The 20,268-nt window shown below is 34.7% G+C and overlaps 1 protein-coding gene across 1 annotated transcript in view; it reads right to left on the reverse strand.

Annotated features, from left to right (window-relative positions):
- Nucleotides 1–20,268, reverse strand: part of LOC133326266 (plectin) — a 58,286-nt gene that overhangs the window by 20,431 nt on the left and 17,587 nt on the right. Inside the window, exon 5 of the mRNA XM_061534948.1 lies at nt 11,263–11,382. Coding sequence (XP_061390932.1) covers nt 11,263–11,382 — 120 coding nt within the window. The remainder of the gene's footprint in view (nt 1–11,262; nt 11,383–20,268) is intronic.

Consider the following 20,268-nt stretch of genomic DNA (forward strand, 5'->3'; position numbering starts at 1 on the left):
GTTCACCCGACTTGACACCGCCTGACTTCTTCTTGTGGAGATATTTGAAGTCAAAGGTTTACGTTAACAAGCCAAAGACCGTAGAAGAGCTAAAGGACAACATTCGTGAAGAAATAGCCGCTATTCCGGCCGAAATGTTGGCAAAAACGATGGAAAATGCAGCAAAAAGGGCACAATACGTCATCAATGCCAGAGGCGGCCATTTGAAAGATATCATATTCAAAAATTGATGTAAACAAATCTACATGGAACAAATTAAATGATTAACATTGCCAACCGCCAAATTTTTATTTTTTTCTTTGATTTTTAAAAAAAAAGGTTAGAAAGGTATCCTACAGACTTATTCCAAAGATCAATGTATTTCTCAATTTTGTAGGTGGGTCGGGTAAGGGTCTAAATAATACTTTATTACAAATACATACAAAAATGTACACAAAATTTTGTATATTTGATCGCAATGTATCACAGTCAGGTTGTACGAATATATATATTACGTGGATATACAGTGTGAGTGAGAGAGATAAAGAGACAGACAATATATATTTTGTTGGGCATTTCTATTAAAGTATTTTTACTAACACATATCCTTTTTACATAATGGTTCTCTGGTTTCTATTAACAAACAAACGACAACAGCGAAATCGAGAGTTAACCATATTGTGGTATGAGATACAGATAGAGAGAAGAAAAAAAAACACAATGGGTGACATAGTAGATACATAGTATATAGAAAATGTTAGGTTATGAAGCAGAACGTCGGATTATTTAATGATGGTTAATCACGAATATTGAACAAATTGGTTATCATCGATCGATTTGGGGATTTCGAATGCAATGGAATACACGAAAATTAATATGAATGACATTGAATTGATTTGATTGAGTTTTTTGGTTTTGACATTTTGGTACAACAAACGAACGAACGAACGAAAACATGATTAATGTCAGAATATCGCATTTTAATGGGATTTTTTGTCTATGACATTAAATAAAATTCGTAAATGGTTGGTTGCGATTGGATGCTGCTGATTGGATATGATTTATCAAATTTTATTTAACAAGGTTAATTTTCTTTTGATAGATTTCATTTAATGTTTTAAATAACACAATTATGTTTTTTCATTAATTTTTTTACAACTCAAAAATAATTCATTTTGAATGAAATTGTTTTAAGTTTAAGGAAATTTTTTATATTGCATAATTATTTTCTTTTTTTGTTTGTGGTTTAAAAAAAAGAAAAATAATTATTTTAAATTGCTGTTAAGTTTGTTAAAATTCGCATTTGAAAGCAATTACTCACAAAACGTTTATCGGTTTCGCCCTAGGTATTGATACAATGAATGTGGCAGAGAGAAAGAGAGAGGCAAGCATAACGAACGATAGATACGATAGGTACGAGTTTGAGTTTGACAGTTGATAATTTTTTTTTTGGTTTGGTTTGTTGTAAATTTTTTAATTTTTTATTGATACATTTCGACAATTACATATTTTTTTTTTGTAAAGTATTTGTGAAAACATAAAGAAATATAAAAAATTAAATTAAACAATGTGATTATTTTAATAAAAAATAAAATTTTAATAAAGGAAATGATAAATGTTGAAATAAATTAAATAATAACAAAAGTGGGTAGTGAGTGTTAAAGAAAATATTTGAAAATTGTATATTATAGAGTTTTTTTGTTGTATTTATATTATTAATTGTGGAACAGCTTATGTCAAAATATTTAAAAAGGTTAACAAGAAGACCATTAATTTTTGTTTTAAGTATTTAACATTTGAATTACTAGCTTTAATTAATTAGAATAAAAACATTAAATTAATTATTCTAAATAAACTTTTTACATTAAAGTCTTAGGATTATCTATGAAAATTTGTAACAATGGAATCCAGTAACATTAATATTTTTGTGTTATTTCAGTTTAAGGTCCAACATGGCAGAACAAATTTTGACATATTTGCATTTAAAGTTATTTGAAAACATTGGCAGAACAAATTTTGACATATTTGCATTAACAGTTATTTGAAAACATTGAAAAAATGTAGAATACAAAATGTCCACCAACGCCCCCATACCAAAATTCAGGTACTAATCGATCACAAGTATTTAGACGTGATTACCACCTTGGATCTAAAACTCTTGCCTTTTTATGGGTCAGGCACGGTTGTAATGGAACTCCACACCAAGACGACGCTCTACCGATTTGGGTATAACTCACCTTCAGCACGATGCTCTCCGAAGGACCAACACCAACTCTTAGAAACTGGGCTGTTGGTGGACATGCCTAATGCCAATTTTGGTAATACCAATGATGGCAATACGAGTAGGAGATTTTTTGAAAACATCGAATTAACGGCGGATATAACAGCCAATACGACGAATTAATACATAGATTTAAAATCGTAATAGAGGCGATTTCAAGTGGACCCAAAATAAATACAACAAAATTCAAAGAATATACCTTCAACACCGCGCAAATATATGTGGAATTATACGACTGGCATCCCATGTAGAGTTGGGTAGTTACGGAACGAACTAGTTTATTGGAACTATTCCGAGAAAGGAACGATTGGAATTAGTTCCTGCTCTTTAATTAATATAGTTCCTTTTTGATCTCGTTCTTTTTTTCTGATCTCGTTCCGTTATCATTTTTTTTTCATTTTTGCACAATTTTCAATTTTTGCATTATTATTAAAAAATCAACACGGAACTATGTGAGCGAAAAATAACAAAAAGAACGATGAAAGAGAGAGATTCAAAGGAACTATATGGGAGTCGGAACTATATGGAGCAAAGGAACTGTATGGAGCAAAGGAACTAACGTTGAAACAGAGAGATTCAAAGGAACTATGTAGGAGTCGGAACTATATGGAGCAAAATAACTATTTGGAGCAAAAGAACTGTATGGAGTAAAGGATCTATATGAAGCAAAGGAACTACATTAAGGAATTAGTTCCTTTTTAAAAATGGAACGAGAAAGATAGATCCGCTAAGTGAACTAGATTGGCCAACTCTAATCCCATGACAGCAACAATGCATAAATTACTCTTAAATGGGCCGACCATCATAGATAATGGACTGCTGTCAATCGGCCAATGTCGGAGGAGGCTTCGATAGCTCGAACTAAACATTTTCGGCCATACATACAGAATTTTTCTTACTTCAGATTCACTCATAGCTAGTGAAAGATTGTTAAAGTGAAACTTCACGCAAGATGTTTTCCAATGAATTTATAGAACTTTTACAACCTGCTTGAGCTCCACACACAATAATGAATTTGAGCTTGAAGAAGTCGACTGTTTTGTGCCTAAGTGCTTTTGACCAATCGGTTTTCTAGATCTTCAAAGACCGAATTACATGACGAGTACCAATGAACGAGTGAACTAAAAGAAACTGTTGCGGATAGAAGGAACCCTATTGTTCTTATAACCTTTTTCAATATTCTTTTAGGTGGTCATCCTCGTCTTCATTTTTGATCCACCCTAAAGATGGGTGATCAAATAAAGTTGCATGCCCAACAAAGAATACGTAAGTCGAGTTACTTCCCGCGGAGCGATATACGCACATATCGGGGCATAAGTCTTCATCGAGTGTTTGGGAAGATTCTGTTGAAAATGATCACGAAAGACTTACGAAGTGCTCCATAAAAGTATGTGTTTGGAAATATTTCGTAGAGACTTAGAAAGTGCTACATGAAAGTACGTCGTTGCAACCGTTCGGAGACTCCATACTTTCATCCGCTTGCTGATGAATTGGGGAGCCTCCGGGTTTGGATTGCGAAACTGGAAATATGTTTAAAGACGTGTGGAAGGTTATACTGGAATATATCGGGCCCGTTATCGCTAGTTGCTTTAGTCAGGGTTACTTTCCGCGTGTGTGGATATATTGCCCGAGTTGTAGTTTTACTTAAGTCGCATTATGCGATAAGGAGTGATATTCGAGTGCTACGGAATATTACGGTGGAAGGTTAAGGGAGTGCTACATACGTCCTTGCATCAGACTCCATGATTTCCTACGCTTGTAGACGATTTGGAGTAGCCTCCTGATTTGGAGCTATTATAAGTTTCTGAACAAGTCTACCGGAGGATTATGGCGTAATATACCGAGTCCATTTTCACTACATGCAATAGTCAGATTACTTTGTATGGAAGTGTGCCCGAGTCGTAATTTGGCTTAAATAGCCTCAGCGGGTATGAAGTGATTCTCGATCGTATCGGGGCATAAGTCTTCTGCCCGTATTTGGGAAAGTTCTGAAGATGGTAAAGCTCAGGGCCGGGGCATATGTCTTCTCTCAGTGCTTGGGAAAGTTCAGAATAGGAATTAGATGGCAAGGTCGGAGAATTTTTCAAGTTTCCTGGAAGATTATGGCGTAATATATCGAGTTCATTTTCACTAGTTGCATTAGTCAGATTACTTTCCGCTTGCCTGGAAGTGTGCCCGAGTCGTAATTTGGCTTAAATCGCCTCAGCGGGTATGAAGTGATTCTCGATCGTATGGGGGCATAAGTCTTCTGCCCGTATTTGGGAAAGCTCTGAAGATGGTAACGCTCAGGGCCGGGACATATGTCTTCTGTCAGTGCTTGGGAAAGTTCAGAAGAGGAATTAGATGACAAGGCTTAATGCTTAGTGTTCCTTGTATATTTGTCGACTACACTTGTTGTTTTGTGAAGTGAAATTGCTCTCTGGGCTAGTTATTTCAGGGATAGGAAGGTTTCTGGTTTTGAACTGGAAAACCATGGTGAAAAGGTTATATATTGGATGTGGTAGTCGTCAAAATGGTACTAATGCTTCTGAACGAGTGATTGACACGAAGCCATCCTCCCGTCATTCCAGCGTGCGAGTATCCTGGGTTAACGATGAGCGAGAAAATTAATTTCCTTGTACACGTTCATGATTGAAAGAGAGGCTAACAGCGGTCAGTCATACGTGTTATGCGGACTGATTCATCTGTATAGTACAACACCAGTGCGATTATATTGGGTCAAAAAATTTCCACGGCATCCACAGATACGATGCAAGTACTGCTGGTCCCCGTGACACTTAATGTGAGATGTAAGATTATCAAGAATAAGCTTAAGCGTGAGTTGCATTTGGATGAGGATGATTGGTTGAACTTCCTTCTGATTTCTCGATAGGAATAATAGGCAGAAGTCTATTCGTTAAGAGTGCGTTGTTCCTAGGCAGAGGACTAGATAGACCGACAGTGACAACAGACTTTCGGTTTAATTTTCTATAAAAGAGGCCTGTCCCTTACATATATTGACCGAATATTGTTACTACAAAGACATTAAGGATTTAGAAACCATGGGTATAGGGTATGGAAGGGAGGGATTTCATAGGGTACTTGAAGTCGCTCGGAACCTTAGTTGTTAAAGTAGATTTAATCGTAAAGCGTTTAGGAAAAGAAGAGTTCTTAGTGGTGATGGTATTCGTGGAAGCACGTTGGCTGCAGTTGGAGGTGAATTTCTTATGCTTTTTCCGTTCCTGTGGTCCCACCGAGCCATAATCGGTATTCGAGCCCCACCGAAGATTTTCCGAACCGCAGGTACTCCTAGATCGGTTGGAGTGGAAGAAGTAACTACATTATTATACAATTGTGGAAGGGCAGATTTGATTTCATCGCCAATAAAGGAAATAATTGGTCTGCGCCCTTACTGCAAGAACCTACTAATTTTTACTACGATAACGAATGTTCCTTTGGGCGCCATTGCATACAGATATCATGATTTTGACATATCACAATTTTGACATATTTGCATTTAAAGTTATATCAATTTGCTATTTACTGGATTCCATGTTAGAAAATACGTTCAAAATTTGTAATTATGATAACAAAGTGTATCTACAAAAAATGTGATTCTAGCTTACTTTTTGACAGAAGCTGCTACTTTTTTTGGTACAAATGTATGTATATTTGTATTATAAATTATGCTTGTTGTTTATATATATTGTTACATTATTTTTGATTTTAAACTGTTCTGAAATTATTTATGTTATGTTTATTTTATATATTTCTTGTTTGAGTGGTGTTGGTTTGGTAAGGTATTATTTATGTATGTATATGTTATGTATGTATGTACTTGTTATTTCATTAATGTTTAATTTAATTTTAGCAGTATTTGGTGTTGATTGATTGATTTCATAAATTGATTACATATACATTTATCTCTCATATATATAGTATTTAGTAATAAAATATTTAAATACACAAAAATGATGCTTAAAAATAATGATAACAAAAAAACCACATGAAAACGAAGCCTTTTTTGTTGTTGTTAATTTTCGGAATAAAGAATTGAATTTGTATGATTTACTAAGTGTATTTTTGGTTGTTGTTGCATTATTTGAATATCATTCCAATGATAATTATTTTAACACCACTTAAAACAAAATTGTAAGAAGACAAAAATATACGTAAAACATAACACAATTTTTCATAATGCTGCCGATGGCTGTGTTCACATTGAGATTTAATTTAAATGCAGACATAATTGTTTTGAAATAAAATAATTGTATATGTATAAATGGTATTGGCTGTTTCAGAGTGTCGAAAGAACTATTGAGTTTTTGTTTTGGACATTTTTGGGGATAGGAGAAATTTTTTGTAGATAGAAGAGGCTCTCTGTAGAAAGAAGAGCACTAGTGACATCATTGTCAAGCTCTCTATATTCCACATTCTCTCCAGCAGTGTTGCCGTCCGAAAAAAATTTGAAGAGATTTTACTAGATCGTTGATAAATCTCTGTGGCGAGAGGGAACGAAGTATAAATAGGAGAACATGGCAAGGTAGTGATTTACGTACGTTCATGATGTGTTACTTGCGCTACGAGGCCGTTTTGGAAGCACTGTGGAAAGAAGATTGAATGTGTACATGGAAACACTTCAACAAATGGGAACTCAAACTCAATGTTGGAAAGTGTGTAACTGTGGTTTTCAAGGGAAACCCAAGTCCACTGCAAAGAGCTTCAGGAAATACATTCAAACTATAAAGGAAGGCAATGAATTCATTGAAGTGTCAGATAGGATGAAATACCTTGGAATCATACTGCACGAAAGGTTCGACTTCTGTCGCCATGTGGAGTATGTGCTTTCAAAGGCCAAAAAGATGAACTTTGCCTATCAAAGACTCTTTCGAATGAGAGGATGACTTTCTTCGGTGGTAAAGTTGCTAATATACAAGCAAGTGATTCGTCCCATCATCACCTACTCCTTTGCAGCATGGGCAGACATATCATCTGCCCAGGTGGAAAGTATTAGAATGTGGGAGAAAAATATATTAGCATCATGCGTAGGAATGGAACCAACACTGGATAGCAATGGGATATATAGACGTCCGGCCAATAGGAACATCTACAATGCAATCGACTTCAACCGAATCGATGTCTGCATGATGAAATATGCCCTCAACTTCCTGGAAAGGAGCCAGCTTGTGGAAAATGGAATAGTGGAGCGATACCTGGAGGGCAACGAGTAACTCCACTCCATAGTTAGAAGGAAACACCTTCCTCCTGCAGCTTTGCTGAAGCTGCGAGACGGGGGAATCTTTACGACGAAGAAGGCTGTCTGATGTACTATCATCATCATTTTAGTTTTAAGGTAGTTTTAAGTTAACTTAAGTCTGACCTATTTTTTTAAATTTTTAAGGCACGTAAAGTTTGAAGAGTATGTATAAGTACTAGTTTCTTTAAAAGATTCGCCTAGCATTCCAAATGCGGCGCTAGAAATAAAATAGTTCGTAGTCTCCTTCATTGTAAGCCATATGGCATAGGAGAAATAGATTCTAAGTTTAATTTTGAAAGAATACAACTTACTTTCTATGAATACAAGACGCGTTCTAGTCGCAGAAGGATTCTTATGTATAGAAGAGGTCTTCTGTGGATAAATTATGGTTTCTATATATAGGTATTCTATGACATAACAGACAAAATGTTTCTATGGATGGAATATCTACCCATGACCGAAATGAAAACATCCAAACATACAATACTTAAAGGCTATACTATCTATAGGAAACATGATGGTGTATTTGTTATAATTCTAAGAAGATCTATGGGGTCTCTCAGGCCTGCAGTGACCATCTTTGGTAGTTTGAAGGTTCCAGTCCAACTTGCACTCTATCTCTCTGTCTTACACATAGGTTCAATCATATTATGATACTTAGTTTTTAAAGTAGTGTATAAATACACATAGACTGAATAAACATTGCTTTCACTCCGTTCGGAGAATATCCGTACAATAGAGATCCCAGTTATCATTGGTCTTTTGAGCCGGATCAGTGACCGATTGTGAAGGAAATTGATGCTGAAAAATTTTACCTAAAAGGTTGAAGAAATTCTGTCAGCTTAATGGAAAATTTACAAAGAAAAAAAAAATACAGAAGCAATGTAGAATAAAGAGCTCAAAAATTTGAAATTATTTTGTGAACAGTTTTTTTTTTAATTCGAATAAGTTATTCGAAAAAGCGTATGTAGTGGTTTATACAACGACAATAATTTTAACAAAATTTAAAAGAAAGTAATTCCATCTTTGGAACCCCGCTGACCAGGGAAGTGATGCAACGACCAGAAGAAGGTGGAAAAAGAAAGGCTTTTTTTAACGTTCTATAGTTTAAGATCCAATTTAAAAGAAGTCTCAATGAATCGAGTTTCGATTGCCAGGGTCAAAATTTAATTTAAATATTTCTATTTACTATCCGGAGAATAGATATATTCTGGATAAAAATAAAATAATAAATATGAAGTTGCTAATACGGACGAAAATATATATGGGCGCTATATCTAAATCGGAACCGATTTTCACGAAACTTAGCACACATCATTCTGTGCCTAATTCAGTACCCTATGCCAAATTTCGTGCAAATCGAAAGATATATAGGGACTTTGGTGCACCATTTACTTTAAATCGGACGAAAATATATATGGGAGCTATATCTAAATCGGAACCGATTTTCACGAAACTTAGCACACATCATTCTGTACCTAATTCAGTAACCTATGCCAAATTTCGTGCAAATCGAAAGATGTATAGGGACTTCAGTGCCCCATTTACCTTAAATCGGACAAAAATATATATGGGAGCTATATCTTAACCTGAACCGATTATCACGAAACATGGCAGACATAACTACAGTCTCAATTCAGTACGTTATGCCAAATTTCTTGAAAATCGAAAGATATAAAGGGACTTTAGTGCCCCATTTACCTTAAATCGGACGAAAATATATATGGGAACAATATCTAAATCTGAACGGATTTCCACGAAACTTAGCACACATCACTCTAGGCTCAATTCAGTACGTTAGACAAATTTCGTGCAAATCGAAAGATATATATAGGGACTTTGGTGCACCATTTACATAAAATCGGATGAACCTATATATGGGAGCTATATCTAAATCATAACCGATTATCACGACACATGGCAGACATCATTATAGTCTCAATTCAGGACGTTAGGCCAAATTTCGTGCAAATCGAAAGATATATAGGGACTTTGGTGCACCATTTACTTTAAATCGGACGAAAATATATATGGGAGCTATATCTTAACCTGAACCGATTATCACGAAACATGGCAGACATAACTACAGTCTCAATTCAGTACGTTATGCCAAATTTCTTGCAAATCGAAAGATATAAAGGGACTTTGGTGCACCATTTACCTTAAATCGGACAAAACTATATATGGGAGCTATATCTAAATCTGAACCGATTTCCACGAAACTTGGAAGACATCATTCTAGGCTCAATTCAGTACGTTATACCAAATTTCGTGCAAATCGAAAGATATATAGGGACTTTGGCGCACCATTTACTTTAAATCGGACCACACTATGTATGGGAGCTATATCTAAATCTGAACCGATTTTCTTGAACTTCAATAGGGTTCGTCTTTGGGCCAAATAAGTGACTTGTGCCAAATTTCATCCAAATCGGATCATAAATGCGACCTGTACTTTGTTTACAATTTAATATCTACAAACGGACAGACGGACGGAAGGACATGCATAAATCGACTTAGAAAGTGATTATATGAATATTCTTAAAAGGAACCATGTGTCTATCTCGATTCCTTTTGACTGTTACAAACATATGCACAATGACATAATACCCTGTACCACAGTGGGGTGAAGGGTATAAAACACTGCGAAACACTAATTTCGCAAAAATGTTTCATTGCAAAACTTAGATCATCAAGCTCGACTCGAAAGAGTATAAATAATCACTTAAAATTACTTTGAAATGATCACTGCCCTTACAAGGCAAAATTCAAATAACAAAAATTAATTTCAGCTGAGCCAGGCTAGGGCTCGATCCTAGGTCCTCGAAGCAACACAAATGTTGTCAGACCACTTAACGTTCTGAGCCATCAACACACTTCCAAAACGGTTGCGCAAAAACATGTGTATACCATGGAAGAAATTGTAGGTGTGTGGATTAATTATCCATCGCTACAAAAAAAAAAAAAAAAAAAAATCTGCTTTGAAAAGGACTGTTCCTAGAATGAAGACAAATGTCGAACTTTGACAAATTTTGGATTTAATTCGAATATGTAAGTTTCGCATCAGGGCGGAATAAATAGAAGTTATCAACGTATGACCTTTGTAAAGCCACATAGCCCAATATGCCCGATGAGCCGCTTAACCAACGGCGAAACGCGTCGCATAATGGTGGGTACGTAGGTTCTTCTCCTGGCTTTACTTTTCATTGCAAAACTTAGATCATCAAGCTCGACTCGAAAGAGTATAAATAACCAAATAATTTGAAATAACTTTCAAATGATCACTGTCCTTACAAGGTAAAATTCAAATAACAAAAATGTTTTAAGGGATTGATTTTATAAATAAAACATTATCGACGAAAATCCTACATATATAGTATTATATAGATGTCCACAAGGGACTTCTTTTGCCTCAATTTCTTTCGACCCTCAGAAACAGATCCACCAAATTTAGGGCATATTTTTTTATTTAGTTTTCATTTTTAATTATTTTAATTATATATGTTTTTTTATTTTTTAATAAAATTTATAATAATAAATAATTTTGTTTTTTTTTTTGGTGAAAGATTTAATCAAAAAAACATATTGTATGATATATATTTTGTAGTATGAATATGTAAAAAAACAAAACTCAAAAAAGAAACACACACAAATAAGAGAGTACAAAAAAACAAAGAATAATAATTGAAAACAAATTGTGGAATATATATTTTTCGAAAAATATATTTGATTTTGTTTTGAAAATATCTAAAAACGCTGAATATACCTGAGTGACTCTCAGCTCGGCTTGGGTACGTCTTAGTTCGGCTGCCGCTTTGTCGGCCCGCTCGGTGGCCCGTTCCAGTTCCTGGGAAGTGGTTAGTGTTGTGCGACCAAATGTTGTCTGCTTAAGTGTGGACATTGGTTGTGGTTTGGTTGGTTGGTTGATTTGTTTTTTTTTTTTTATTTGGATTGGACACAAAAGTAAATATTTATAGAAAAATTATTCAGTACACAGTTGGAAAAATAGACTTTTAATTTTTTATGTTTTGCAAGTTGTGTTTTGTTTTTATTATTTTTAGTAGTAAATCCAGTTAAGTGAAAAGAAGCGAAATAAATCCAGCAGGAAAACAAAACGTTATTAGAAAATTGTATGCAGATGATGGTGATGATGCATTTTATAAAAAAAAATAATTAATTGTGATGATGATGATGCTGATGTAAATATGATGATGATTACACACACCGATAGATAGATGATTGATTGCCGGATTATGATGATGATCAAAGCGAGTTTGCTATGGGACCAATTATGTGTTTTTTTTCTTTGCTTTGTTTACACCAAGGAGCGCCTGCCCTTTATTTGCAAATTGAAAAATTATGCCAAACTCGCCCATTTTTTTATTTCAATTCTTTGTTTTTGTATTTAATAAAGTGATGATTCATATATGCTCTTTTAAATTGATGATATCAATATTTCAAATTTAACACATGTCAGGTGAGATACAAACATTCACATATATATATATATATATTTTAACCTCTACTCGATAATTGTAATGTATGTAATTTAACGAACATACGATATATTAGTATGTATCTAATTGTTCTATATGTAGATTTGCGTATGATTTTGAAAATGTTTTAAAAGTTTCTGTTTTTTTTTTGTGTACATATTGTCTATTATTTCTGTAATGAATGAAAATGTTTCGAGTTTTATTTTTGGTTTGTCGTGATTTGGCATTGAAAGAGAAAATGAAACAAATAATGAAAATTTAGCAGTTTTTTGTTTTCTTTGCATTTGCGTATTTTTTTATTGTAACAAAAACAACTATAGCAATCGCCTCTATTATTATTTTTTGTTTGTTTGTTTTCTACAAGCAGCCACTTACCGATGATATTTGTCCAGATTCATACATTAATTTTTGTACCGACTGGAATAATATTTTTGATATATAAAATATGTTGTTGTTTTAGTATTATCAAAAAATAGTCAGATGATGAGGATGAAAATATATTTTAACATGTTATTGATAGATTTTTTTATTGTAATACAGTTAAGAGCAAAATTTTGGAGAAAATTAAATTTAACAAAAAATTTGCCTAATTTTTGAAATTAAATTCCATTTTATATTTTTTGAAATAAACTTGAACTGAATTAAATTCATAAACCAGTGAGCGGAGCAGTATAGTCGGACGGGGTCGACCATACGATACCCTACACAACTATCATGGAACTCTATCTTTCTGCAAGTTTTATTCCGAGCTTGAGCAATAGTTCGTTAGAGTTGCACACTCTTTCCCGATAAGAGGCCAAAAGCACCTCTTCCTTACATTGACATATTTTCCGAATATTACTAATATTCAATACAGTCCTTTTAACTACTTCTTCATATTCCCTTCATCGTGGGTTGTTGTGGCCTATAGATCGACTAGAAAAAAAAACTCAAAAAAAGTCATGTTTTTGGTCCACTTCATCCCAAAATTATTATCTGATCATCGTCGAAAATTATAGCTGTTGTCATTGAACATATCTGGAACCTCATGAAAAATTTAAAAGCGATCAGCGCTATATTTCCGCCATATAGTGTGGCAATGGGTTACTAAATAATATCTGAGTACGTAAGCACCTGTAAATATTTAAGTGTAACTTCCACATCCGATCACATACAACATATAATTGGTATCAATTTAAAGGCCAACCACTCCTCTTGGATATACTATCAATATCTTGGGTCTATGTCCTTCAGGAGTAAATATATACGCCATTGAATACAAATTTGGTCATTTTTCACACAAAACTCAGGGTCCATTTGACCCGTTAAATATTGACCGATCATTATCAAAACAGGCATGCCTTTTCTTTGGCCCGATCCCCTCCTCCATGCAAAAATTCGAGATGTTTGTACCATAATTGCGGCCTCTGAAGCGACCAGAAATAAAATAAGTTTTTGGTCCATTTCATCCCCTAAATATTAACCGATCTTTACCAAAAACAATAGGGGTCTTCATCGGCCAGAACCCATCCTACATGCAAAATTTCGTGAAGATTTATCCATAACTGTGGCCTGTATCGTGTTTACAAATTTTAATGGACAGACGGACGGACGGACACACATGTCTAGATCAACTCATCTATTCGAGATATGACGATCGGTATGCTTAAAGGTGGGTCTAGGACCAATATTTCGCAGCGTTACAAACTTCTGGGGCTGCACAAAGCTATAATACCCTGACAAAATAGTTGTGTAGGGTATAATAACTGGACCAACGAATTAAGAAGATCTTTATAGATCTATAAAAAGAACAGTCTCCTACCTACAGGGTAGACTGGGCCAGTTAAAGGCTTTATTCTCACGAACCAATACTGATTACGAGGGTGTTTCCCTTAAAAACTACAGCCAATGAAAATAATAAATTTACGATGTCGGGCTGGTGTGAGTGTCGTTTATTCTCCAGGGCTTACTCGTCCAATAGTCAGAAAGCGAAAGCAAACATCCAGGGTCTAAGTGAAGAGGTAGATAAGATGACATACGAAATGAGCAAAAACATTGCAAGTTCACAACTAGTTCACTCGACTTTTAATTAACCGATTTATCGATTTTTTGTATTGAAAAGTCTAAAGGCCGAAATAGAGTTGTGATCATGGGAAAAACGTAGGGGATGATAGATACCAAGGAACGGCTATGATTGGCTTTAACATGGCAAAACCCAGGCTTATCTTGGTCTCTCTTTCATCTCAATTGGGGACACGGACCTCCTCGGGGCGTAACCTGCTACTTTCAACAATCGTTGAAATAGTAAGCAAATATGTGCCGCATGTTCACCCATAAGCACTATAAGAATAGGTTGAGGCATCGGGTAAATTGCCCATACTCGGAAAACCCATCTTACCCCCTAATGCTGACGACCCCCGCAACCGCATAAAGTACCAATATCGGCGAATCTGCACTTGGAATGTGCGCACATTGAACCGAAAGTTTTCGCTTTGGCGGATATTCTCAAGAAGTACAATGCCGATATTATTGCCTTGCAGGAAATGCGATGGAAAGGGACAGGTGTAAGTAAATCAGACGATTGCGCACTGTATTACAGCTGTCATGAAAAGAGACATGAATTTGGCAGCGGATTTATGGCTAACTGGATAATAAAAGACCTCGTCTAAGGGTTCACTATAGTGGATGATCGAATTGCTTTAAGGGAAAAAAGAAAAGCAAGAAACCCGTGAGCAAATCGAGACGTACAGGAGTCAGAATGAAGTCCGGAAATTTTAAAACAAACCGATTGACTTGAGGCAGTCACATCATCCGCGTGTTGAGGATTTCGAAGGAGCATTTTTAAAAGCTTCTGGTATCAAATTGTGAAGGTGAAGAAGATACCCTAGAACCAATAAGAGATGACGGTATAGAGTGTATGCCACCTAGCCAAGATGAGGCCAGAATAGCAATCAATCGACTGAAGAATAATAAAGCAGCAAATCTACTATAGACCTACGCCAAATCCTGGAAAATGCACACGAAAAACATAACGACAGATTCCACATATTCGTCGACTACAAAGCCGCTCAGAAGTGTTTAAAGCCATTTTTGCGTTCGGCATTCTTGCAAAATTAATACGGCATTAGTTAAAGTCGGAAAGGATCTCTTGGAGCCCTTCAATACCGAACGAGGATTCAGACAAGGTAACAGTTTGTCATGTGGACTGTTTACCATCATGTTGCAAACAGGTCATACGAGATGGAAAGGTTAAAAGAAATGGTAATCTATACATCAAGCAGCACATGATACTCGCCGACGACATCGACATAATAAATCGAATATTGCGAGCGGTAACAACCACCATTGAACAAATGGCAAAAAAGACCATGCTGATGGTTTCAACGCGCAAGACGTCCAGTAGGCTCTGACCAACTGTGGAATTTTAAAACTATAGCTTTGAGGTAGTCGAGGATTTTATATATCTCGCTACGGCCATAAATAAAACTAATGACATCAGTTTTGAAATTCGGAGGAAAATTGTGTTGGTCGACAGATGTTACTATGGCTACCTCTCGCCAGACCAAACTCACACTCTACAAGGCGCTGATGCTATCCGTACTGGTGTATGGACCTGAAGCATGGGTACTTTCACAAACAGATGAGCCAGAAAAAAATTCGAAAGATCTACGAGCCGATCTACATCGACGGTGAATATCGCTGTCGAATGAACCTCCGAGGACGAGAATTGACAGGAAATATGTCTTTTTACATCAAACAAAGACTGGAGCACCTCGAAGCACTAGTATTCTTAAGTAAAGCAAATACGATTTGATATGAGGTTAAAGGCCATAGATTATGATCTTTTTGTAGGAAAGCTGTAGATGCTGGCATTTTATCCAGTATATCAGACCATAATACGTCATTCGGAAAAACGTCTGTACAATATATATCAACATATTCGACTAGTCTTCTATATTTCATGGAGTATTTAAAATATAACGAGCTATTGTAGATCTTTGATACACTAAGTACCCTACTAAGGATTTATATTTCATTATGGACATCCTGAGACTTTTTCGGAGAACTTTTTGGGAGCATCTTTATATGCTCTACTCTATATAAAGTACATTCCGTAAGACTTGGTTATACCCAAAATTATTATTAGGGGTATTTTGTATTTGATAACCTACATTAGAAGAGATTTTTGAGCAAATAGTCCGGTGAGAACTATTTATTACAAATTTTCGTTACACAAATTTTGCCAGAAATGCTCAATATTAACTTGGGAAAAGTGCACAAATGTTTTGCAAGGCAATGTATGATTTCGAATTTCGATGTGAATTTTGGAATACAAGAAATTCAATAAAAAAATGTCTTACGTTGAAATGAATTGAATTTTTCGAGTCGTTATTGTGAATGGATCCTTTGTGGATTCTTTATATGTGCATTGCATGATTTGAATGGCAGACATTTGAGTTTCAAATAAATTTTTTTTTTTATTTTGGAAATTGATTGGTCGATAAAGGTCTGTGATACCCTTTGTGCCGCAGATGTTGATGTAAATGTTTTTGAAATACTCTTTGATTTGTAAAGATTTTGATTGTTATTATATCTAGTATTTCTTGAAAAGAATTTGCCGATTTTTTTTGGTCAATTTTCAGAAGCTTTGTTGATTTGTTATCCTCAAATATTTATTTAACATTATGCAATATTCGACTTTTGAAATGTTTTTGATTTGTAAAAATTTGAAAATATTTTGTAATTGTCATTGGCTGTCTTTTAGGTAAAAGTGTTTTCAATTAATTGTTTGTCCAATTCGATTTATTTGGAAGATTTACTGAATTTAATATATTAAAATATTTATTGTATTATTCTCACTAATTTTTAAATATTATTTTTAATTCTCCAATTATATTTTATTAATTCCATACTGTTTTCTGTTTATTATTACGCATATTTTTCTCAATAATTTTAGTTATTTATATTCAAATTACTTTATTCCTTTTGTTACATTTTGCCCTTAACTGTATTAAAAATTGGGTAAATTTGGTCGGTATATATTTTTTTGGTTTCCTCTCCTTATATGTCAGTACCATTTTACCGCTTAATTTCATATTAAAAGCTAACTAAATTTGTTATTATTTTAATCATTGAGGCATTATTTTTTTATTTTTTTTGTTGGAATTTATTGCAATTAACCTTAATAATTATTAAATCATATCTTTAGCATACTTTTAGGGGCATTATGCAAATCTACGTTTTCAAATTTCATAACTTAATGTATTAGCCAGAGCTAAATAAGAATTAGCAACACATAATGGACTTTTGGCATTTAAAGTCTAAACGCAACCAGAAAGTCACGAGTCAGCGTCATACTTTTTCGCCGGCGTAAACACCAAACGAAAGAGTTAGAGTCTAAACGCAACCAGAGCGTCTAGAGTCAGCGACGGTCGTTTACCGTGTATTTCTTATTGGCAACGGGAAATCGCGACGGCTGACGTTCGCGTCTAGCGGCTTGACTCTAGAATAGATTTTATTAATTTTTGCTCAGCGTCATAGTCAAATTTTCTCTCTTGCTCTCAATAGAGTTGCCATATTTTAGGAAAAAAATCAGCAGTGCTATCAACATTTCAATGGAAATTTATATCATAACATATGGCAATGCTGTTAAAAAAAAAAAAAAAAAAAAAAAACAATGAGCGGAGCAGTATACCCCCGACCATACGATACCAAATTTTCTGCTGATGTTTATTCCGAGCCTGGGCAATATTTCGTGATATTTGCACCCTCTTGCCCGATTAAAGGTAAACAGCTCCTCTTCCTCACACGAGTATTCAGTACAGCTATTGTCCAGATTCCTTTCACCGTGGGTTGCGTTGTGATGTTCGGCTTTCATTTGAGGTCTATAGATCGACTCGAAAAAAAAACACATAAAATAAAGTTTTCGGTACACTTCATTCTAAAATTATTATCTGATCATAACCGAAAATTATAGGCGTTGTCCTTGACCATAACTGGAACCTCTCTATAGTCATAATGGGTTACTAAATAATATGTAAATATTTAGGTGTTACTCCCACATCCGAGCACATACAACAATATATTTGGTATTAATTTAAAGGTCAACCACTGCTCTTGAATATAATATCAACTTCTCGGGCCTATGTCCTTCAGGAGTAAATATATATGATATAGAATACAAATTGTATCATTTTTCACACAAAAGTCAGGGTCAATTTGACCCGCTAAATATTGACCGATCTTTATCAAAACAGGCATGCTGATGCCCTGCAAAATTTTACGATGTTCGAGCCATTATTGCGGCCACTGGAGCGACCAGAAAAACCGACAAAAATTTAGTATTTTGTCCATTTCATCCCCTAATTATTAGTCGATCTTTCCCAAAAACAATTTCGTGAAGATTGGTCCATAACTGTGGCCTGTATCGTGTTTACAAATTATAATGGACAGACGGACGGACACACATGTCTAGATCGACTCAGCTAGTCGAGATATGACGATCGGTATACTTAAAGCTGGGTCTAGGACCAATATTTCGCGGCGTTGCAAACTTTTGGGGCTGCACAAAGCTATAATACCCTGACAACATAGTTGTGTAGGGTATAAAAAACAAATTATTGCAATCTATTTTTAAACATGTGGACGTTTTTTAACGAATTAATAATAAAATGGAAGAAAAATTTAAAAATAAAATAGAAAAAAATTATTTTCCACAAGTTCGTTGACATTATTGTATATTAATTAATAAATTGAATTTGGTTTGCCGCTGACTCCTGACTCTATGGTTGCGTTTAGACTCTAAATGCCAAAAGTCCACTTTGTATTGCTCCCTTAGCGGTTAGCGCAACAAAATGTCAATTATTTGTTTTTGCTCGGCAATACTCTTCCAAATTTCTTCCTTTTTGATTGTGCTTTTGTAATCAGGAGATTCCAAGTTATACAAAATTTCGTATCTTTTTATTTCCGCGATGTTTCTTCCTTTTTATTATTAATTCGTTAAAAAAAACATTCACAATCTTTGAAAATGTTTGTTTTTTGTTAACAGCACTGCCATATGTTTTGATATAAATTTCCATTGAAATGTTGGTAGCACTGCTGATATTTGCCTAAATTTTGGCAACTCAATTGAGAGCAAGAGAGAAAATTTGAGTATGACGCTGAGCAAAAATGAATAAAATTTGTTCTAGCGTCAAGCCGCTAGACGCGAATGTCAGCCGTCGGGATTTCCCATTGCCTATAAGAAACACACGTTAAACGATCGTCGCTGACTCTAGACTCTGTGGTTGCGTTTAGACTCTTAGGCGGTAATGGATTTATTCGAAATTATGTTATAAAATTAACAACAGCCTTTTACCATTTAACTTCTGCCTGTCTTTTTGTCTAAATTAAAATTTAATATCATAAACTCAGGGGATTCCGGATATAGCAAATGATTTTATTAGAAGAAACTATTTGACAAATGTGTCACCCCATTTCAACAACACCCTTTTCGCATTAACATTTTTCATCATATGTATATGCTTATTGATATGAAATTTTTTTTTCTGTCCGTCCGTCCGTCCGTCCATACCTTTCGAACATTTGTAAATTCTCAATGGTCGTACTGGTCATTAGTTTAATTGCTGTTCTATTTATTTGTAATGACTTTTAGTCGACATGTTTGACCATTTTTAAACTACAGCGATTGTGGTGGTGGGGGGAAAAACTGACAATTCAATTACAAATTCCATAGAAATGTAATGGTATTTTTGTTGTTGTTGCAGTTGTTTTGTTGATTATGTCCCTGAGGTAATTTGACCTCATATTGTCGTCTTATATAGAAATGACTTATTTCTACACCTGATATTTACATATGGACTTACATATATATGAATGTATGTGTGTATATATGTTATTAAATGGCCTCTCAACATTAATTATGCCATTGTTACAGTTTGTCAACATGAAATTAATTTAATCGATTTTTAAGTCTATCATTTAGATGGAATTAGTGCGGCCGTTTTTTTTGTCGAAATGACAACAAGCCTATTATTGCTGTTATTATATGGGAGTTGGTTTGACAGCTTGTTGGTCATTTAGTTCGGCCCATAACATTTAAATGGAGAGGTAAAACATAAGTAACAATGTTCAAGAATGAATAATTATACCCTACATAAGTGTATTATATGTTTTGGTGGGGCCCAAAAATAGAAAACATTACGAAAATCGATATTCCTATAAAGACAACGGCCGGACCAAATCTTTTATGATAATCGATCTAGTCCATTATATAGTGCATATGTTTGTTTTGGAAG

The sequence above is a fragment of the Musca vetustissima genome, unplaced genomic scaffold (assembly GCF_032173495.1).
Source record: "Musca vetustissima isolate MV318-11 ecotype Yass unplaced genomic scaffold, APGP_CSIRO_Mvet_v1 utg15341, whole genome shotgun sequence".
Classification (NCBI taxonomy): Eukaryota; Metazoa; Arthropoda; class Insecta; order Diptera; family Muscidae; genus Musca; species Musca vetustissima.